At 35.9% G+C, this 22,130-nt stretch overlaps 1 protein-coding gene across 1 annotated transcript in view; it reads left to right on the top strand.

Moving 5' to 3' along the window:
- Positions 1-8,774, top strand: part of LOC142341590 (dynein beta chain, ciliary-like) — a 56,242-nt gene extending 47,468 nt beyond the window's left edge. Inside the window, exons 31-36 of the mRNA XM_075392642.1 lie at positions 3,054-3,296; positions 6,239-6,400; positions 6,910-7,116; positions 7,492-7,762; positions 8,101-8,221; positions 8,560-8,774. Of these exons, the coding sequence (XP_075248757.1) occupies positions 3,054-3,296; positions 6,239-6,400; positions 6,910-7,116; positions 7,492-7,762; positions 8,101-8,221; positions 8,560-8,599 (1,044 nt within the window). The 3' untranslated portion in view covers positions 8,600-8,774. The remainder of the gene's footprint in view (positions 1-3,053; positions 3,297-6,238; positions 6,401-6,909; positions 7,117-7,491; positions 7,763-8,100; positions 8,222-8,559) is intronic.
- Positions 8,775-22,130: the final 13,356 nt, after the last annotated feature.

Raw genomic sequence — 22,130 nt, 5'->3', positions numbered from 1 at the left:
ATTCTTGTCATTTCACCTGTTCAGATGCACAACATGGTTGTTTTCATGTGGATATTTTGTTGTTTTTCGTGCTAGTCTGTCTGTAAATGATTGTGTGATTGCGTGAAATTGATCAAATATATTGCTTTTGAAATTCGGAGATCATGATATTCATCTTAACTTTTTACTTAATTAAATTGCCTGCCGTTATCCTAATTCGCAACAAAACCTTGTAATTGGACTTTGCGCTTAATTTCTTTTTTTAAAATAACAGGGAGGCTCGGTAATGTGCGTTCGCACATTAAGTTCCGACCCCGCTCATCTACATTTATCACTTAATTGTCTACCAAATGAGGAAGAGACAAAAAAATAACATATCAACATATCGTTCAACAAACTACTAAAAGAATAAAACAATCTACTCTAGAGGGCCTATGAGACCTGTGGCTACCATAATATGACTACCAGAAAAGACGGCAATAAAAATCAAATAGTTACAAATATTAATTACCACCAAAACTCCTTGTCCATTTCTTGAAAACCACTAATAAGCAAATCAAAATGCAATAAAAAGCAATAAAAATCTTCGTTTGCACTTTTTGCAGGTGACAATATTTGTAAGTCAATTGACGCCCATTATTGTGATACTGTGAAAAGAAAACAAAAACCTACAAAAAGGTTAAATATGCCAAAATCACGAAAATTCGTTTTATGAAAACTGGTTGTTCCAAGAAGAAGGAAAATTTGAGGAAAATAAAACCGATATGAAGAGCAAATTGTATTTCATTAGATAAAGGATGTGAATTGTATATAGAGATGCTTAGCTACAATTTAACAAAAATAAAATTGGCAGATCTCAAAAATCTTCTTTTATTAAAAACAATTATTTTCAAAATTCATAGCCAACAAAAGCTTTCGAATAAAAGAGTAGACAGTTTGTCTTGCAATTACATGGAAAACTAATTGCGACTGTTTTTAATGAGACTAAATCATAAGACTATAAAATAACTTTAAATACAAGCTGAACTAATAATTTTCACGGACAACTTTACGAAACCACAGTTTTGAAGCCGTTAAATTTTTAAGATAATAACCTCGAGAATATAGCATCTTCATTTTCGTCTCCTTTGATCATCATAACGTCTTTTTGTAAAACGACTATCACAAAGTGACAACAAAATGGACCACAAAAACTGAAAAGTATCTAAACTTCACAAAAAAACTTCGGAAATAAATTGTTTAAGCCCTGAAGACATCATTTAAAACGTTTAAACAACAGAAAAAATTGTTTGATTCAACAAAACATTAAGAAGAGCTCTAAATAATGAGGCTAATTTACGAAAATGATACAACATTGTAAAATACGAAAAAAACCGCAAACCAGAACAAAAAGGGATAAGTTGAAGAATACTAATACTCTTCATTTAGAAATTTAATTAGAAAGTCAAAACAACCGTTAGCTTTTTACCGAAATCAGTTATTAAGTTCAATTGTTTATCTCTAGTTGGCCACTGAAACCATTAATTACACAATATTTAGCATATTACAACAAAAAGTAATTACAAAACAAGGGCAAAAAATTCTACCAATTTCTGCAAGAGAACGGTGTCGCAGCCCTTGAAACAATATATGATGAAAAGAAAAAATATGTTCAGTTGCAAGTTTTGTAAAATTTTTTTCAGTTAGATTGTTAAATAATGTGACCTTTTACAAAAGAAACAAAAACAACAGCAAAAATGGGCAATTATGCACAGAAATCAGAAAATTTTGTATGAAAACTCGTAGTACCGAAAACAAGATAACCTTCTGTTAAAACAATAGGCCACAAATTTAATTTTTATTCTAAACGGAGGAAAGGTTGACCTGTTCTTACTGAGAATAAGCAAAATGTTGACTAAGATACTATAAAAAATGGACAAGTTCAAAAAATCGCAGAAATTTCCTGAAAACAAATGCATTCAATAACATAAGAGACATTAGGTAACAACCGTATGAATAGAAAAGGTTCATTTAAACCTCTTGAGGAAGAATTTTAGATCTTTGAGTGGTTAAACTCAAAAATCAGACTGCCAAAAAATAACAATTGAAGGCAAAAGACAAGAATTCAGTTAAATTTTACTAAAACTCAAACTCAAAGCCATAAAAACTTTGGTTCTCTGGAAACAAACTGTATCTACATTCGGCCTCAAAATTACGTAAATTAGAGCTCTCATTAACGGAGCCGTGAATAAAAAATATTGTCAGTAATTAACATTACAAAAACAAAAGCGAAATATTTTGAAAAAAGGCAGCATCAAATTAAAAACCAAAAAGTCTCTGATTCTAAGAATCCATGATATTATCGAACCTCTCCGTGATTTTGTCGCGCTTCCAGCAAACTGACCAATTGTTCCAAATGTTTGAGAATTAGACCAATTGTTGAGTAGACTTCTTCAATTATTAAAAAAAAACAATGATGTATTTTGTATAATTATAGAGTTAAATCTGCAAAAAACGGCAAAGTTTTAATTCCAAAAGACTTTCACACGGCGCCTAAATGCAACTAGCGCTCTTTTTGAGATTAGGAAGCCTGTTGCAAGGTTTCTACGTCACTAAGTCCGGGAAACTTTAACAAAATGGACCAAAAAAGCATATTTTGTGCCATCTTTGATGAAAAAAGTTTGAATTTTGAAAATTGTATCAAAAATTTTAGCCAAAAAAACTTCAAACAATTGAGCAATGCTCTTCGATCTCTAACGGTAACAACAACACTCTGCCATTAAAAATTTTAGCTCATTTTGAATTATATTAGCGAAATTGTGCCAAATTTTAGCAAAAATTACTGAAAATGTGAACAAAAACAGTCGAATGTTCACAAAACTTTAAACCTCGACAACTCCCTGTAAAAAACGAAAATCGAAAAAATCTTTTTAATTCCGTATTCTACGCTGGACGGGCTTTTTAATGATACCACTCACAATTCTCTACGATGAATATATCGATCGGCCAAAATTGACTGAACAAAAAAAAAACCAGTTGAGTATATAGTTCCTCCCTCCCCACTAAAGTGGGGGTCGGAACAATAAATTTTTCAGTTGGACGGTGAAATCTGGCTTGCTCCTGGCTTCGCTACACCTCCCAACAGTGACTACAATGGATACCACAAGTACATTGATGAGTCATTGCCAGCTGAAAGCCCTGTTCTCTACGGATTACATCCGAATGCTGAGATTGACTTCCTGACCACTACAAGTGAGAAACTGTTCAAGACTGTACTAGAGATGCAACCGAAAGATGCTGGAGGTGGAGACGAAGCAGGAATGTCCAAAGAAGAAAAGGTTCGGTCTACCTCACTATATTAATTACGAGTGTGTTGTGCACGGATTCCATGCTAAAATGCCAAGTATCAATGACAGTAATTTTTTCCTAAAAGTTTGAAAATTCGAAGTATCATATCGCAGCAATCATAGGAAGAGTATATATTTATAATACCTTGAAAACAAAAATCATATGATGCAACCTTATTGTAGCCGTGGACCATTGCCAGTTTATCATGTATGAATTTATGAATTTGTATTACTTATAAAAATTCAAAAAAGGTTTTCCGATTGCTACGATGCAAATGAGAAACCACAAATGGTTTAAATACAATTGTGGTTTCTGTTGGTTTTTGATCAAATAACTTCCACTTCAATTTTTAATTTTTATTTTTGTTTTGGATAAATTGACTACAAGTTAATTTGCGATGAGCAAGTTTGGGTTAAAATTTCTAACTGGATTAGTCAAGAAAGTATTGATCCGTGGTTATCAGTTCGGAGTCTTCAACATTAAAAAAATATTGCTTTTCGTGGTCACATTTTTTTAATATTTGATGATTTATATTAAAATTGAGACAGATGATAATCGATTTTGTTTGTTGTATTATGTTTTTGTGGACTTTATCATAACATCTAAAGCTTTTTAGGGTGCCGCGTTTATTTGTCTTTTCAAAATCTTTTCAAATTTGTCCGTAAGAAATAATGCGCTTTATAAAACGCTGATCTGCAGCCAAGTCTCCTCCGTTCTTTATGTTCGATATTTCAAGAGTAGATCTTGAGTTCTGCGAGGGAAACAAGGGCCATCAACACTTGAAGTCGACAAGTTGTTAGGGATGGGTAGCCCAAGTTGCCTAAAACCGCTCCGAGAAAAAATTTTAAAAGGCTAATCAGCCAAAACGCGTTCGAGGGTGGAACCCGGGCAAACGTACGCTCCGTACGCCGTTTTTACTTGTAGAACACGGTGTTGTTCTTCTCGACCTACGTAGATTTCCAGAACACGTTCAATAGGCTAAAATCCACGAGGGGTCATGTCTTTCAGGATTCAGACAAGGTCGTTGACTCTAAGTGATGTCTGACCACTATCGCTTCATTTGGGGTTCTTTAAAGATGTCGACAAATACTCTCTCACGAGTTACTTTCAAAAGTGATTGAATATATGCTTCACATTTTTCCATGTCTTAAAACTTGCAGGACTTTGGCGGTCAAACTTTTTTGTGTCAAAGAATTGAAAGGTCGGTTGAACAAAAACATTGCTCATGCGTGAGGTCGGCGACAATTGTGTGTGTTGTTGAGTTCAACAAGGCCTCTGTCTCAGCCAAAGTTGTCATCATTGATGATCGTTGATGAACTCTTCAAGCAACAATCTCTTGCCACCTAGAATGATCAACAGCTTTCGTTTTGCAGTCCGTATCGAATAGGACAGTTGTCAAGCGTTGATCTTTTACTTGATTGTTACACAACAAATTTTATTAAAGATTGTTGATTAAATGCTCTTAAACGAAGTTTTTTTATGTTAAAAAAAAGAAAAATTTTAATTTATTTTGCCTTTTTCATGATTTTTGAAAGTTTATGTCGTTTTTGCGTATTATGAGTACAGGGGCCAATAATTATTTTTTAGCTCGCAACTGTTTTCTTGAGTAGATTTCAGTAATAAACTTTCAGCAATAAAAACAGGCTTTTAAGATAATGTCCCCAAAATTTTACGATAAGTTTTACAAATTTCTGCTGGTTTTCAGGTTTTTTTTGGCTTTGCTTGTCGTTTATGCGGCGAGCAAGATTTCTATTAGCTTCCTTGTTATCTATGTTCGCTTTCTTGGGTTTCAGATTGGAAACATTGTTTTTAAATACCTTAACATCAAAATACTAAATAATCTGCAATTTAAATGGTAATATGGTAATATAATAATTTCTCTGAATTTGACTCTATTTTTTGGCTGCTTGACTCGTAATGGCTGCTTAGTCTGCTGGTCAATTCATGAATTTTTAAAAATTTTTCAATCTATTCTTTAGAAATTAAATCAGAACTTATCCTGCTGTTTTATTATTATCTGACTGGTTTGCATAGTTTAATGTAAGGAGTCCAACTTTTTGGGATATTTTGTTTCCTGGATTTTTAAAGAAATATTTTACAGAAGTGTTCCAATATCTTGTTTTGCTTGTTTTGTTGATTATGTCCCGACTGATTATTACTATTTAAAATTGACACATGTGTATTAGGGACGGCGGAATTGTAGTTCTAGTGCATCTTCCTCCTCTTTCGGGCTTAACTGCTGGCTATCTACTAGCCATTCTTCTCTTATGAGTGAAGAAGAACGGGTAACTGACTATCATCTTAGTATGAGTGAGTCATCTTAGAACAAACTATCAAAAACCTCCGTTATTCATATTCCTCAATTTGTGCATTACATGTAGTAATGGTGTCTCAGCTAAATTATGTTTGGACTCGAAATGATTGCCTAAGAAAAAGATTATCTATCAAAATATAATTATCTATCAACATCTAAGTAGATGCTACCATGACAATCGACGATCTATCAGATTTTCGGATCTTTCCCATTATAGCCCCCCCCCCCCCCCAGCTTAGTGGTCAGATAACCTATAGCCCCCAATCATGGTAAATATACCATAATGGGGGAGGCTATAATGAGAAAGACCCAGATTTTCATCCAACGTCAGATTTCATAATTCAATCTGATATTTCTTGCCCACACACCGCATCCCTCGTTTAATGGGCAACCCCCCCCCCCCCCCCCCCCAAACCTGCCTCCAAGGCGCACTTCTTTGTACAGTGTTTTTCTTGACCCCAATTACAGCAGACTATATGTTGTGATATAGTATGTCGCTATGTAAAAAAATGCACGTGGTTGTAACAGATTTAACAACTATTAGTTTGTATTTGGGATTAGTATTGGCGGTACCTGGGGGGTGGGGGGGGGCAGTATTGACGTGTGGTGGTGTTGTAGGTGAAGCAGACCCTGGATGACATAATGGAGAAGTTGCCTGATGCTTTCAACATGACAGAGTTGCACGGGAAGACAGAGGAGAAGACTCCATACACTGTAGTGTGTCTACAGGAATGTGAGAGGATGAACGGACTCACCAACACCATCCGGGGATCTCTCAAGGTACGCTATGAAATAGCTCTAAAGATTTCTCCAAGACGGTAGCGAGCTGATAAAAATAATATCAATGATCGGCTATAAACCAAGATTTCAATAATTATACTACGAATCTTCGTATATTAACTAAATACAGTGTACTAATTGTTGGAATTAGACTTGAATAGAAGTTCTTGCCTGAAATTACGACCTTTGAGCGATAGAAAAATTTAAAAAGATCAGCTGCAGCAAAGATTATGAACGGACATCTTTACAGCATGCGGTCATCTTTAAACATACAGCGCAACCCATCTACTATAAATCTGTAACAAAGAATTCTGATTAGTCGAAGTTTGCTGCCCAATAACGGACTCGTAAAATTCTGGGAGATTAGTTTTTGAATTCACTTTATAATTGATAAGCTGGAAGCCCATGAAGGCTCAAATAAAGGTCCAATACTTTTAACATAGGCTCAAAAATGAGTTTACAATACCGCAATTTAAGGGCATACTAATTGTTCGTGGTGATTTTTACAGGAGTTGAACCTGGGTCTGAAGGGTGAATTGACAGTGACACCCCAAATGGAGGATCTGATGAATGCTCTCTTCATGGACAAGGTGCCTGGACCCTGGGAATCAAAGGCATACCCCTCGACATTTGGACTGACCCAGTGGTACAACGACCTCCTCCTCAGAATCAAGGAACTCGAGATATGGTCCAATGACTTTTCTCTTCCCAACACTGTTAGTTAGCATACTTTTTATTCGTCCAGATTGAAGATGTCTGTTAGATTAAACTCAGTGATATGTCACTGCTCAAAAAACTTAAAATTAACTAAATTTTGCCAATAATTTTATGGGGACAAAAAGTGAAGGTTAAGTGGGAACAATAACATTAAACAAAATTTTACCAATTTTGTGCTTCAAATTGACCACTCTATGCAATTCTCAACACTCGTCCGTGTAAAGGCTATATAATTTGCTTTTCTGGAATCTATTCAAAGTATACCAATTTTTAAGCAATCTCTTCAAGGATTGTTGCTTGGCATTTAATAGGAACTGGCTATGCTTAAAAACAGTTTCTCCTTTTAATAAACAACCCTAATGGTATGCATTTAGGTGTGGCTGGGTGGTTTGTTCAACCCGCAATCATTCCTGACTGCCATTATGCAGCAGACTGCGCGTAAGAACGAGTGGCCACTCGATCGAATGACCATCTCTTGTGACGTCACAAAGAAGAGCAAAGAGGACTTCGGCAGTCCCCCGAGAGAGGGTGCATACCTGTATGGTCTGTTCATGGAGGGTGCGAGATGGGATACACAAACTGGGTTGTTGTCTGAGGCGAGGCTGAAGGAGTTGACTCCCAACATGCCTGTATTGTATCTCAAGGGTAAATTTTAAATACATTTCATACATTCAACTTTTTTATCATAGTCAACAAGAAATTTTTCATAGTCAGCTTTCCTCAATAAATTAATATCTGTCTTATGTAGAAAATTGGCGTGGTAGAAAATGTTTTCATTTTGTTTTGATTCAAGTTAACTGTAACTCAATCAATTTTTCGTCAGTTTGATTTTTTTCTCGTGGGATTAAATTTCAAAAAATTAATTATTTTTTGCCTTATTTTCAGTAATTTGTTTTTGTAGAACTTGGTACCAATAAGTAGAATGGTCTGATTACTTCGGTCGTTTCAATTAATCAATGTAATATTGTTCCTGTTATCTTTAGCTATTCCGGTGGACAAGGCTGATGTGAAGAACATGTACCCGTGTCCAGTGTACAAGACTAGAGTGAGGGGACCTACATTCGTGTGGGTGTTCAACCTCAAGACCAAAGAGAAACCATCCAAGTAAGATACACACCTTTCCAATTAATAGTTTGAGACTCTTTTTAAGTACACCCCAGCATTACTCACATTTTAAAGAGCAATGACTGAGAGTTTTTAAATACAATATGAGCTTACAAAATTTTAGATAATTTTAGAAATCTTTTTAAAACTTAAAATGTCACCTAATTCTGATATTAGAGTCTTAAATTACAGCAGCTGTTTTGCTTGCAGAACCTCCTCATTTGGCCAAATTAATTTTTTCTAATAGTTGCCCATATATTTGCATAATAGTTTTGCAAAAACAAAATTAGCTCCAGATGATGAAAAATTTTAGTCAACTGGTTTTTTTTATTGTTTAGATGGATTATGGGCGGTGTGGCATTGCTTCTTAGCGTCTAGATGTCTGAACAATATTATGAGAAAACAACCGCATTTCACAAGTAGTGCTGATCTAAACTGTTCACGGAAAGAATATAGAGAAATCTATCTGCCATTAAAATGAATACTTCTAACCGTTAATTCTAAAAGAAAATACTATAATGAAATTTCGCATGAATTAAAGTCTTCAAATTTATCTTTTGATTTTGAGTAAAGCATCTTAGGCATTGATCATCTTGCTATCTTGATTGTCAAAAGTTTAGAGTTATGTTCCTTCTCCTCCAACTACTGCGAAATCAGGCATTTCATCATTGGAGTTCCGGCGAAAAAGCATTTAATGTATCATATTTAAATATACGCATTTGTATTGATTCCCTGAGTAACTATTTCGAAACGAGCATTAAATACACAATAGATTGTCGTTAAAATTTTTGAATGAAACACAATTTGTCTCAATTGGTGATTTATGGCGTTGAAGCATGAAGCAAGACTTAATCAAAACAATATCAAAAATATGAGTTATCTACATTTTAAAACTTGGCTATAATAGGGTGCTTACTTTTCGTGGATAAATCATGATTAGATCATCAATAACTGTAAAATCTTGGATCACAACTGATCATTGTTGTTATTAATTGCTCTCAAACGAAGTTTGTAGTTAATTGCTCTCAAACGAAGTTTGTTGCAATTATATTAGTCCTGTCGGTCTTTTTTTTATGCGATTTTTCGCTTGACCAATTTTTCGTCTGACGCTTTTGACTTTTCGTCCTCAAAAACGGGATAAACAGGTAGCGCCCAACTGGCATTAAGTGCTCTTAGAGTCTTTTAGCTCTGTTTCAGCTCAAACAGTTTTGGAGTCTTATACTTATGGTGTGAACAGCGGTTCTTAGAGGTTGAAGACCCCCCCCCACCCCCCCCCCACTGCTGACCCCCCCCACTATTGCCCCCCCCACCGCCCTGTTCCCCCACCCCCCCCCCCACCCGACTGTCGCCAACCCCATCGGCACCCCCATGCACCCTCCCCCCACCCGTGGCTAGCTACTGACGAACAACCGCTAGCTAAAAACGCAAATTTATACTAATTTTCACAATTTTTTTCAAGATTTTTGAAAATTTGTGTCAGTTTTTCAAGTTTTTTCAGCCCTAGGTGTCAAGAAATCCACTCTAGGATTTGATAATAGGTTATTGAATAGTTTCTAGTGGTAATAGAATGGTTTCAACATTTCAACACTGCGAATTTTTTGCATTTTTTGATAAATTTTGCAAATTTTTTCAATGTTTTTGAAACTTTTTGTCGTTTTTTAGGTTTATCCAGCCTCAAAAGCCAACGAACTTCCTCGAGGGTTTAATAATAGGTTAGTATGTAGTTTCTAGAAGTAATGGAATCATTTTCAAGATTTAAACATCACGAATTTTAGCATTTTTTTGACAAAAATTGCTATATTTTTAAAATTTTGAACATATATTTTCATTATTCAAGATTTTTCAGCCTCAGGGTTCAGACAACCTCCTGAAGGGTTTGATAATACGTTGCTGCATAGTTTCTAGTGGTAATAGAATGTTTTTCAACATTTGAACATCACGATTTTTAGCAATTGTTGGATAAAGCTTGAATTTTTTTTTCAAATTTTTCAAAATTTGTCATTATCTAAGTTCTTCCAGCCCCAAGAAACCTCGTATAGGCTTTGATAATAGGTTACTGAACAATTTTTTTGCGATAGAATAGTTTTGAACTTTTTAATTTCACAAATTTTATCGATTTTTTAATAAAACTTATGATTTTTTTTCAATTTTTTTTTTGAAATTTTTGTCATTTGATTTGTAGTTTTGAGTCCTTTTTTGAGTTTAACGATTATTACTGGCCAACGAAGCTTTTTAAGTCTTGCAGATGGGTTACATGACAAAAATCCAGAGTCAAAAAATGTTCTTTGAACATTTTCGTCACTGCGAAATGTGGAAAGTTTTCTTCTGAATTTTGCACTTTCAGTTTTTTATATGATTTAGTTACTAACAAGGCTAGAATCTCATGGAAAAAATTTCTAGTTCTCTCTCTTTCTCTGTGTGTGTGTGTTGGTTGGCGTTTCTTTTCTTCTCTTTCTCGCTCACGTTTTACCTCGCACTCTCTCTCTCTCTCTCTCTCTCTCCTTCCTTAACTCTTTTGTTGACTTCAGCGGCTGTTATGTGGCGTGATAATATCGTCTATTACCCTAGCCTCACGCCTCTTCAATCAAGCGAAAGCTAACCTCACTAAACAGTGGCTAGGTGCTGACAACTGCCCGCCGGTCGTTTGAGAGCAATTCGCCCGACGTTAGTCGGTTATGTTTATCAGTTAGTTCGAATAATCAAAAGAATCACTCGCAACGACCCAAATGAGGAACATCAAAATTTTCCGATCCCTTCTCATTGGGTTCGACGTCAAAAACGTATTAGTACTGATTGTCCCCGCTCATTGGGTGACTCAATTATTCACTTGAATGCATTGCTTCTGTTCGCTATCTCAATATTTTTTAAGTATATTTGTCGGATGGAAGCTAACTTGACTGATTATTTTGGATATTACAATGATGTTTAATTGTACCAGTCCGGTATGAGGTTACCGCACAGTATTGCACTGGTTTGGTGTCGTTTCGGACAGCTTTGGTACGTTAATCAGAAAATCAGAAAATTCGTTATCAAAGTGTTGGTTACAATGATCTCGCTTTGGCAATTTTCCGCTGTCAAACTTGATTCTGAAATTGCAAAAATTAGCAAATGAAATAGCGAAATTAATGAATGACTTAGCTTAGCTTAGTCGAAAGTATTTTTCGAGTGGTATCAAAAACAACCTCAATATGCTGGTTTTTGATTTGAACAATGTTATGAACTATGTTCAAACGCACATTGCCGATTCACATCGCAATCCAAATGATATTCGCTGTAAATAGTTTAGTTCGCTGTAAATAGTTTAATACACTAAAACTTACCCTCACCCTGGATTTCAATCTGTTAAAATTAAAAATGTGATTGGTGTCATGTGATTGGTGTCGAGCAGCTTTAAGCTCAATAGATCAATCGTTTCATTCTGTCTTAAATGTTTGGAATTTAAACATCCGTATCGGTAATTGCATTTCTTAAAAGAATAACTTTGCTGCAACCTTTCTTTTATTTTTATCTATCCCTTAGCATACTGACCAGCATATGTTGAAAACAAAACGCAACTTTGAAAAAATTAAAAAGCCATACATACATAAAAATAGCTGAAATGATGCTCAATGTATAAAATTATCTTTTAACTCTCAAAAATTGTCGAGATTATTTCTGATATCGATATCAATCTTCGAAATCGAACTTTGCACTGGGATCAACAAATTTTCGAAGACAGTGTGATACTTGATCATCTTTATTTAATTTTGTGCAGTAAATCTTGATACGATGCAATAATTTAGTTCTATTTATTTGCTCTTCAAGTCATGATTCTATTGAGATCTTATCTCATGTTCCCCGCTTGTTCGTTTTCTCCTGTTCACCTTCATTTCATTTTCGCTGCATGATCAGACATGTCTGTTTACATGCCATTTTGTTGCATCCAATTCAGCTTTCATTGTTTTGTTTTTTCGATTCAAATTCTGTAATCAGAATCTCTTCTGACTTCGTTCCGCAAAGTTGAGCTCAACATTTAATTAAGCATTTCGCCTGGCGAAATGTAATCCTGATTTTAAAAGTTTGAGTTTGCGCCGCGAAGCCCATAGTAAAGTGATAAAGTACGACATGGCGCAGCCAGCTAATAAACGAAATCTCCTGGGAATCGATGCTTTTTGGGACAAAGCTACCCCGTGACACACGTCTCCGTTGGGAAGCGTGGAAGGTAAAATACAAGTAAGCCTTGCTAGCTAAGGAGAACATCATCTTGGATACACTTCTCGTCCCTAAACCAGAAATGGTAGATATGCCCATGGAACCCATATACCAAGAAACCATCAACGGTTCTTCAGCAAAATTGGAACAGGAACTTAGTGCCCGAAGCCCTCAGCAGAAACTGATCTGCCAAAATAGATGCCAAAGATGGCATATTTTGTGGGGATAAACCGTGGCCACCTGCCGACTGAAAAACTTTCATTGCTCTAACTCAGCATCGGTGTGGAGAGGCGCCGAATTCTTAATAGCAAGAATCCAGACATCATGGTAGATACTCTTTCCACCGCAGAATTTTGCAAGATTGTGGTAGAGGCCTTCATCAGATCCCCGAAATCAAACGTTCGATAGGCATGTTGTTCTCATCACGAAACAACTCCGAGGAGAAACAGTGGAACATTTCTGTGGAAAGGGTAAAGAACTATTTGAAAATTGTGACTTCAAGAGGAAATAGCAGACGCTATTCAGAGCTATCTTCCTCACCAACTCAATTGATCACAAATAAGAAAAGGGTTTTAAAACAAACGGTTACAACCGAGTGAAGCTCTCGAGTCGGCCAGCAACATGGAAATTGGGATGCGAAATTGGCATCAAATAAAAGCTCACAACAAAAAAGCGTTAACGCAATACATTATCCGCCCAAAACTCGCTCCTCAACTTGCTCTCTCAGGAACGATTTTACAGACAAGTTTCTAAACCACCACCATTCCACTGCTCTAATTGCGGGTTAGTATGGATCCCTGGTTACCGCGAAAAATGAATGGCCAGAAAAAACCTGTGACAATTGTGGTTTGCTAAATCACTTTGCCAAGGTATGCAGAAGACAAAACAAAAAAACGAAAAGCTCCAAACCAATAGAAAAAATTGGTCGAGACAAAAGAAGGACCTCAACCCAAGAACTCAGTCAACTATTTATACTTATCGACAGGACTGGGGGAATCAGACTACAGTAGTGGAGAAGACCACATGGTTGCCACAATCAACGATGATTTCGAGAAAACCGAACCTCTTAATAAGCCCATCGAAAACGGAAACATCTCAACCTCTTATTGATTCAGGAAGCGCATGTAGCATATTAATTAAGTCACTCGCGGCGCGAATAGTCAGCAGTAATCCAACTGTGATATGGGTAAATGAAAACAACAAACCACAACTAAGGACAATTTCGAACGAACTAATTCAAATTGATGTTAAAATTCGAACCCCGGTAACAAGCAATGGCTGCTATATACCATCTTCCACTTTCACAGTTGTTGCTGATGGTCTCAAACCGCTCATCAGTGGCGATTGCTTTATCCAACTTGGACTTGCGGTCAGACAACACTCATCCCAAAAAGGTAATCAAGTGAATAACATTTCACCATATTGCGTGGTTATAGAAAAGGTAGCTCTGCCATTCCCAAATCTGGAGTCTCGAATTGGAAGATCAAAAAATCAATTATCTAAATCACCACAAACATTTTCAACCACGACACCAAAATGGGAGACACATTCCTATTTATCTACAAGATAAAGTAAATTCTGAACTTGAAAATTTACTCGATGAAGAACGCATCACAAAATTTACAAATTGCCCAGACAAATACTCTGTTTCACTTATTGTAGTTACTTTTAAGAATGATCAATCTCTCCATATAGCACTCGACCCAAAAATCCCTACTAACACTATACAGAAAAATAAATATCGGTTGCCCAACAAAAATATTCTTATCGAATCCATATCTTATTAAATTAGTGATCCGGTATCGCTAAGCTCTACATTTTTTCCACATTAGAGCTTCATTACGCATGTAGCCAACTAAACCTAGATCCTGAAAAAGCCAATCACTACAATTTTAAAATAATAAGTGGAGATATGACGGGCACACACCGATTTCAAACCGGATTCGGTGGCCTCACAGATCTGCCTGCGAAAATTTAAAAAGCAATAGATTGCACAATATTAGGATTGAAAAATACTTATGGTTTCCCAGACGATATACTGATTGTTAGGAAAGGATCAGACCATAAAAAATGTTATCCAGTGCCTTCACAGAATTCATGAGGTAAGACGTGTGCTGAGGTAGGGTTACCTTGAGCGGTTACTCTACTTCTGTCTTAAGGTGTCTCAAGAATATAGTCAAATCTTAAGGCTTACCTGACTAACTAAAGTTCTAGATCTCTAGTCTGTTACTCTTCTATCTGAGCTTCAGTAGACAGTGCACCGGCCGCAAGGCTAAAGTCTAACGTATATCTCAATACTAAAACAAGAGCGGAGTAGAGAGAGAGAAATATACTTTAATATTATATCAGGTATGACTGGTACCGACTAAAGGGGTAGCGTGTTGTGTTACCTATGGGTAAACAGATAAACATTTAAAGGAAAGCTATTTCCATTTTTTCAACCAATCAGGGTTGAGTATTTTAGTTTAGATTTGTTAACATAAATAAAGTCTCTAAATCTTTTTGTTGGAAGTCAACACTGACTCCATCTTTCCGGGTTTTAGAGTTTTAAGTCTTCTGTACTATAAGTCAATTTCTCTTTATTCTCTCTGAAGGATTTTTTCTTTCTTTTTGAATGTGTTGCTTGGTAATCGTTTTCGTCAAAAAGTAGAGTACCAGACATAGGTTGCCCACAGAGCAAGCAATGAACATCAATAACCACAAAAGTATCTATTCCAGTACCACTTCCAGTGGATGAAGATCCTTTTGGGTAGCTCCAGTGTTGATGTGTGTGGTGCTCCTGATGTCCGGTGACTTACCTGACTTACCTGATTTATTTTTGTTAGCTTTTAAAGTGTTTACTATTTTTCTCTATATTTATGTATTTGTAAGTGTTCTGTGTTAATACGTAGTATCCCTTCAGGTTGGAAGAGTTTTTGAAATTGTAATTATGCAATTCGACGAAGAAATTGGAGGTAGTGAGTTTATTTGTCAATTGAAGTCTCTGTTGACAATCATGGAAATTGTTAGTGACGTGTGACTTTTTGGCCTTGTTATATTTCGTTACTGAAGATGAACATGTATTATTATTTTTGATGTCTCCCGAAATCAGGGGTTATTCTGATGCTATTAGTTTTTACGAATTGTTTTTCCATACTTCTACTGGTGTGGGGTAACTATTGTTCAATGTTATTTTTCGCGTTTGTTGTATCTGTAAATTTGTTGAAGTTTACAGATCTCGCTTATTTTCTTTATAATGGGTGAGCGCAAAAATGTCCCATTGCCTTATTCTCATTAACAGTTACTTCATCATTGTGTGAAAGGTTCACCGGATACGATACAATCTTCAATCTTCCAAATAATTCCTCTTTTCCTTTTGAAGGAAAAGTATTTGAGTATTTGTTACAAACATAGTTGTTAGTTGTTACTAATATGCAGAGGAACATCTATAGTTAGATGTATAACAATGTTACAATGATATTGTTCTGGGCATTACGAAACTTGTTACTACATCAAAACTTTTTACAGAATATTCCTTGTTAGAGTTTCTCTGTCTGTTTAGGGTGATTTGTTCGATCCCTATATTGTTGATATTCCTTGATGAAGTGATCATCTTTTGAAAGAAAATATGCCACGAGATCAGTTATTTCATCTAGTGACACTTCTGTTATTGATGTTTTTACCGAGTGTCGTATTTTTTTCTCGATATCCGAGGTCTTGCGTTCATTGTTATATTGGATCCGGTTTAGGACAGCTCTGTTTGTTACGCTGCCTTCCAAATGGTAAGTGTGATATTCCTCACACGGTTCTAACGCTTCTATGGGTACAATGAGCGGTCGTTCGGGCGCTTCCTTGGGTTGGAAGATATAGTAATTCTTTACTGGGTCGAAATTACGTAGTGTTCCAATTGTGTATTCCCATTTTAGTCTGTATCCGTAGTTAAGAAAATATGGTGATGTTAAATGATCGTTTATATGTATATAACTCTTTGTAGTATTCTTGTTCTTATCGCGTAAAAACGAATAGTATATTAAGTTGTGGACCAGCTTCGTTGCATGTACTCTATAATTATTGTTCTGAACATCCTTTGGTGTCGGATGTAGGAAATTGAAGCTGAGTTGAAAAATCTGGTGGTCAAAAACGCTTTATGTGGAAAGGTTTTGTGATGCCTTTGCTACGAGGTTATCAAATGTACATGTTATAGGTACTTTAAATTCGTAGTCGTAGTCGTATAAAAAGCGTTCTGTTAGACTATAGAACTGTTTTAAAATTGGGTATGCTGTTTGATGGTATTTATCGCGTCCCATATTTTTAGTACTACGTTTCACTGTATTCGTGTTCTCAGAAGGTAATGGTGGAAAATATTCTGAGACACGATCTTTTAGGTTAGATAGCAGTGCCATTACAAAGTTATAGTCCCGTGAATCGAATGGCATTTCAGACGAATTACGATACATTAATAATGGATTATAGTTACTGTTATGTGAGTTATTCAGTGTTCGGGGATCTTTGTCCTGAAACCATATTGTTTCCATTACTGTTGTTGTTGGGGATTGTTCGTTAGTGGATTGGTGGAAAATGATTTCCTACTGTTGCTTCGGGGCGTTACGGCGTACGGGAATCGTAGATTGCTCGGTCATATATGTGATGCATATCTATGTGATGGATATCTATTTGATAAACGTTGTTGAACGTGATATTGTGGTAATTCGTGTTCGTTATCGTTAGGTGGAGTTGGTCGTACTGGTGGTGGATAGTTAGGTAGAGGTGGCGATTGGTATACTGTATTTGGCGTCTTATTTATGCCACCGTCACGTGGTCTGTTATTCTGGTAACTATGTACGTTAGTACTGGTTCCTTGTTCTGTTACGTTATTATTTGTTCTGTTATAAAAGGAATCTTGATTACGTTTGTTTTCTGTTTGTTTTTTCCTAATAACTTGCTCCTTTATAACCTGTGCGATTTCTTTCGGTGTTGGTTGGTTCAACGCTGTTTGTGTGTGTTGATCGGATGTGGCACATTCCACTTCGACTCTCATAGTTGTTATCCGGTCCTGTGGGTTATCAAAACGATCGTCTGTCTGCGTGCTGCAATCAGAGGCGTTGACGCGCATTGTTTCTGGATTTGAACGTCCTGATCCTGAACTGAGCTCTCCTTCCTCAACGGCGTAGCTGAGGGGCGAATCTGCTCGGTATGGAGTCTCGGGCTCAAAGTCCAATTTGTTTGCCATATCGTTTCTTGTTTGCTGAAAGGTAACTCAATTTGTTACATATTCTTAACTTTGTATTAATTACAATTGATTGTTACAGATTTATATATGAAACGTTGTTCATTTAGTTTGTTACAAACACACTTGTTATCAGTGGTACCTTTGTTATTGTCTTTTATACAATTGTTATTATTCCTTTGTCGGTATTATGATTTATGAATACAATGTCCATTCATATTCGTACAGGAATATGTTTCTGTGTTGAATTGCTTAGTACCATTGTGTTACTTATATATGTATGCTATATTGCAAGAAATAGGAGGAAGTTTACATGTATTTCTCGAATGTATCAGATGTGTTAAGTATAAATATGGGAAAATACATGAAATATGGGTGGCGGGTGTATGGGAATTTAAATTAGGATAAGTAGGGGAATATCTGGTGAGTAAAAATGTCTTTGAAATAGTATAAAGCATGTTAGTTGTTCATATCTGAGTACAGGTTTATAATTCATATGTATCTGCCGAATGAGTGTCAAAATATGTTACTTCATTCGAATGTGGTTGGTCATCATTTTTGAGGATGTCTAAACTATGGCTGCGGTTATGCATTTTTTTGGCTGCTAGTTTTAACTGATTGTATGAGGTTTTGTTGGTTTGTCGATGTAGGTGATGGTTGTGGGATTTCGTATGGTGTTGTTTTACTAATACCCAAAGGAGGATCATATGAACTTCCATAAAATGTTGATGATTGTTGTTGGATGCTAGGCGCACTAGGGATGGGTGCGATATGTGGTGTAATAAGCGATGTTGTTTGGGGTGTATTAAAAGATACGTTATTCCCTAAACATTGATATGCAGGTGGTGGGGTGATGAGTTGTGGTGGTAGTATGGGTAATTTGTTTTCAGTTATTGTTTCTAATGGTTCAGTTTTTAATGGTTCTTGTTTGTACTTTCGTTCTGGCAATGGTGGTTTTTGTTTCTTCGGTGGTGAATCTATTGTTCGTAACTGTAGTCCCTTATCTGTTCTGAGAATAGTTGTTTTATAGTGTTTGTAATTAGTATCAATATAAATTTGTGATGGTTTATCGTTATCGTTGTGATCTGTTATATGTGTTATATCTGAAGAGTGTCGGCGAAAAATGTTCTTCCTTGGTTTATTATGTCTGGTATAGTGTGAATAATTTTCATCACTATCGTGACTAGTTTCTTCTTCTTGAATTTGTGCTACTAGTTGTGTTAATGTCTGTGAGAAGATACCAAATATTCCTGTTAAAAGTATTTTTGTAATACTAGCTTGTTTGCCAATTGCTTTATGAATTGCAAAAGCATTATAGAATTTTATTATAAGATTTGTTAATAAAAGTATCATACTAATCATGGCGTATTTGATTGCCATTTTTTCCAAGATGTACCATGGCCAACCAAAAATTGATAATATTTGTTCTTTTAGCCATGCGCCGTCAAAAATTTCTTTCCAGTTGACACTGGGTTGGTCGATTTGGAAGTTATATCCATTAATATTTAGATCTTTTAACCATTTTAGTGATTGTTCATAAGTTTTGTATGTTTGTAGTAATCCTAGTTGTTCCAGTTCTAACAGTTTTTGCGCATTTGCTGATGTAGCTTCCTGTAATGGTTTTTCGCGGTCTCGCATGTATTCGTGTAGTAGATCTCGTTTTCGTTCTTGAATTAATTGTTCTCTACTGTATATACCACTTTCTATCAAACTTGCTTTACTAAACATGTTGTCTAGTACTATTTCTTCAGGTGAAATAGTATTCAGTGCTGTTTCGACTTTTACAGGGTATGGTTTGGCTCTGTGACTCGCTGTTCCATCAGTGTCTATTGATATTAATTGATCAAAGTTACTGTGTGAACATGGGACTTTCTTCGCCCATAAGTATGTTTGTCGTGTTAGTTGGTGTACGTATTGTTCTCTGTTTTTGTATAGAATTGGTATTTTATCATAACATGCACGTGTTTGTGGTACATATAGGGGTGATGATTTTTTCGCGCATTTGTACATTTTCGTTACATTGACTCCTTCTTGTTTGACAAATATTGATCTGTCTCCAGTGAGGATATATCCTAATAGCGGAGTGTTCTTTTGTACTTGTGTTAATGATAATTGTCGAAGGTTTCTGGTTTGTTCGCAAATTTGTGAATAGAATTCTATAGCTTGTAGACTTATTCGTGAGTAAATGTTTTTCATGTAAAGGTCCATTTTCATGTTCAAATGTGTGTTTTCGTTTACAAAACCATAATAGTATTGTTTGTTATCTTCGTCTTCATATCGTGTACGTTCTGATATTATTTGTTCTGGTTTTATTCTGATAAATTTTTCATCGTCAAATTTATCTTTCTTTCTTGTTACTTTTTGTCCAGTATGCATATCGAATCCGTATTCGTAGATGATGTATATATCATCATATTCTGTTTTGTGTAATGGTTGCAATGAACCGCACTCGCGTTCGACGAGTGGAAATACTTCGAATCTAGTAGCGATGGTGTCTGTTTTGTTTAATTTTATTTTTTGTGTTATGTCAGGTTGTTGGACTGTTGTCCATTCAGCGTTTGTTTCTATCCAATATCTATCTTAGTGGATTAGTGGAAAAATGATTTCCTACTGTTGCTTCGGGGTGTTACGGCGTACGGGAATCGTAGATTGTTCGGTCTTATATGTGATGGATATCTATGTGATGGATATCTATTTGATAAACTTTGTTGAACGTTATTGTGGTAATTCGTGTTCGTTATCGTTAGGTGGAGGTGGTTGTACTGGTGGTGGATAGTTAGGTAGAGGTGGCGATTGGTATACTGTATTTGGCGTGTTATTTACGTCACCGTTACGTGGTCTGTTTTTCTGGTAACTATGTACGTTAGTACTGGTTCCTTGTTCTGTTACGTTATTATTTGTTCGGTTATAAAAGGAATCTTGATGACGTTTGTTTTCTGTTTGTTTTTTCCTAATAACTTGTTCCTTTATAACCTGTGCGATTTCTTTCGGTGTTGGTTGGTTCAACGCTGTTTGTGTGTGTTGATCGGAAGTGGCACATTCCATTTCGACTCTCATAGTTGTTATCCGGTCCTGTGGGTTATCAAAACGATCGTCTGTCTGCGTACTGCAATCAGAGTCGTTGTCGCGCATTGTTCCTGGACTTGAAAGTCCTGATCCTGAACTGAGCTCTCCCTCCTCAACGTCGTAGCTGAGGGGCGAATCTGCTCGGTATGGAGTCTCGGGCTCATAGTCCATTTTGTTTGCCATATCGTTTCTTTTTTGCTGAAAGGTAATTCAATTTGTTACATATTCTTAACTTTCTATTAATTACAATTGATTGTTACAGATTTATATATGAAATGTTGTTCATTTAGTTTGTTACAAACACACTTGTTATCAGTGGTACCTTTGTTATTGTCTGTTATACAATTGTTATTATCCCTTTGTCGGTATTATGATTTATGAATACAATGTCCATTCATATTCGTACAGGAATATGTTTCTGTGGTGAATTGCTTAGTACCATTGTGTTACTTATAAATGTATGCTATATTGCAAGGAATAGGAAGTTTACATGTATTTCTCGAATGTATCAGATATGTTAAGTATAAATATAGGAAAATACATGAAATATGGGTGGTGGGTGTATTGGAATTTAAATTAGGATAAGTAGGGGAATATCTGGCGAGTAAAAATGTCTTTGAAATAGTATAAAGCATGTTAGTTGTTCATATCTGAGTACAAGTTTATACTTCATATGTATCTGCCGAATGAGTGTCAAAATATGTTACTTCATTCGTATGTGGTTGGTCATCATTTTTCAGCATGTCTAAACTATGGCTGCGGTTATGCATTTTTTTGGCTGCTAGTTTTAACTGATTGAAATCTATTGGTGGGGGGTTTTGTATTTCCATTAGTTTTACTGATGGTATGAGGTTTTGTTCGTTTGTCGATGTAGGTGATGGTTGTGGGATTTCGTATGGTGTTGTTTTACTAATACCCAAAGGAGGTTCATATGAACTTCCATAAAATGTTGATGATTGTTGTTGGATGCTAGGCGCACTAGTGATGGGTGCGATATGTGGTGTAGTAAGCGATGTTGTTTGGGGTGTATTAAAAGATACGTTATTCCCTAAACATTGATATGCAGGTGGTGGGGTGATGAGTTGTGGTGGTAGTATGGGTAGTTTGTTTTCAGTTATTGTTTCTAAGGGTTCAGTTTTTAATGGTTCTTGTTTGTACTTTCGTTCTGGCAATGGTGGTTTTTGTTTCTTCGGTGGTGAATCTATTGTTCGTAACTGTAGTCCCTTATCTGTTCTGCGAATAGTTGTATTATAGTGTTTGTAATTAGTATCAATATAAATTTGTGATGGTTTATCGTTATCTTTGTGATCTGTTATATGTGTTATATCTGAAGAGTGTCGGCGAAAAATGTTCTTCCTTGGTTTATTATGTCTGGTATAGTTTGAATAATTTTCATCACTATCGTGACTAGTTTCTTCTTCTTGAATTTGTGCTACTAGTTGTGTT

This window comes from Convolutriloba macropyga, chromosome 6 (assembly GCF_964194025.1).
Source record: "Convolutriloba macropyga chromosome 6, txConMacr16.3, whole genome shotgun sequence".
NCBI lineage: Eukaryota > Metazoa > Xenacoelomorpha > Acoela > Convolutidae > Convolutriloba > Convolutriloba macropyga.
Note: the sequence above shows the minus strand (reverse complement) of the source record. Positions and strands in the feature narration are given on the sequence as shown.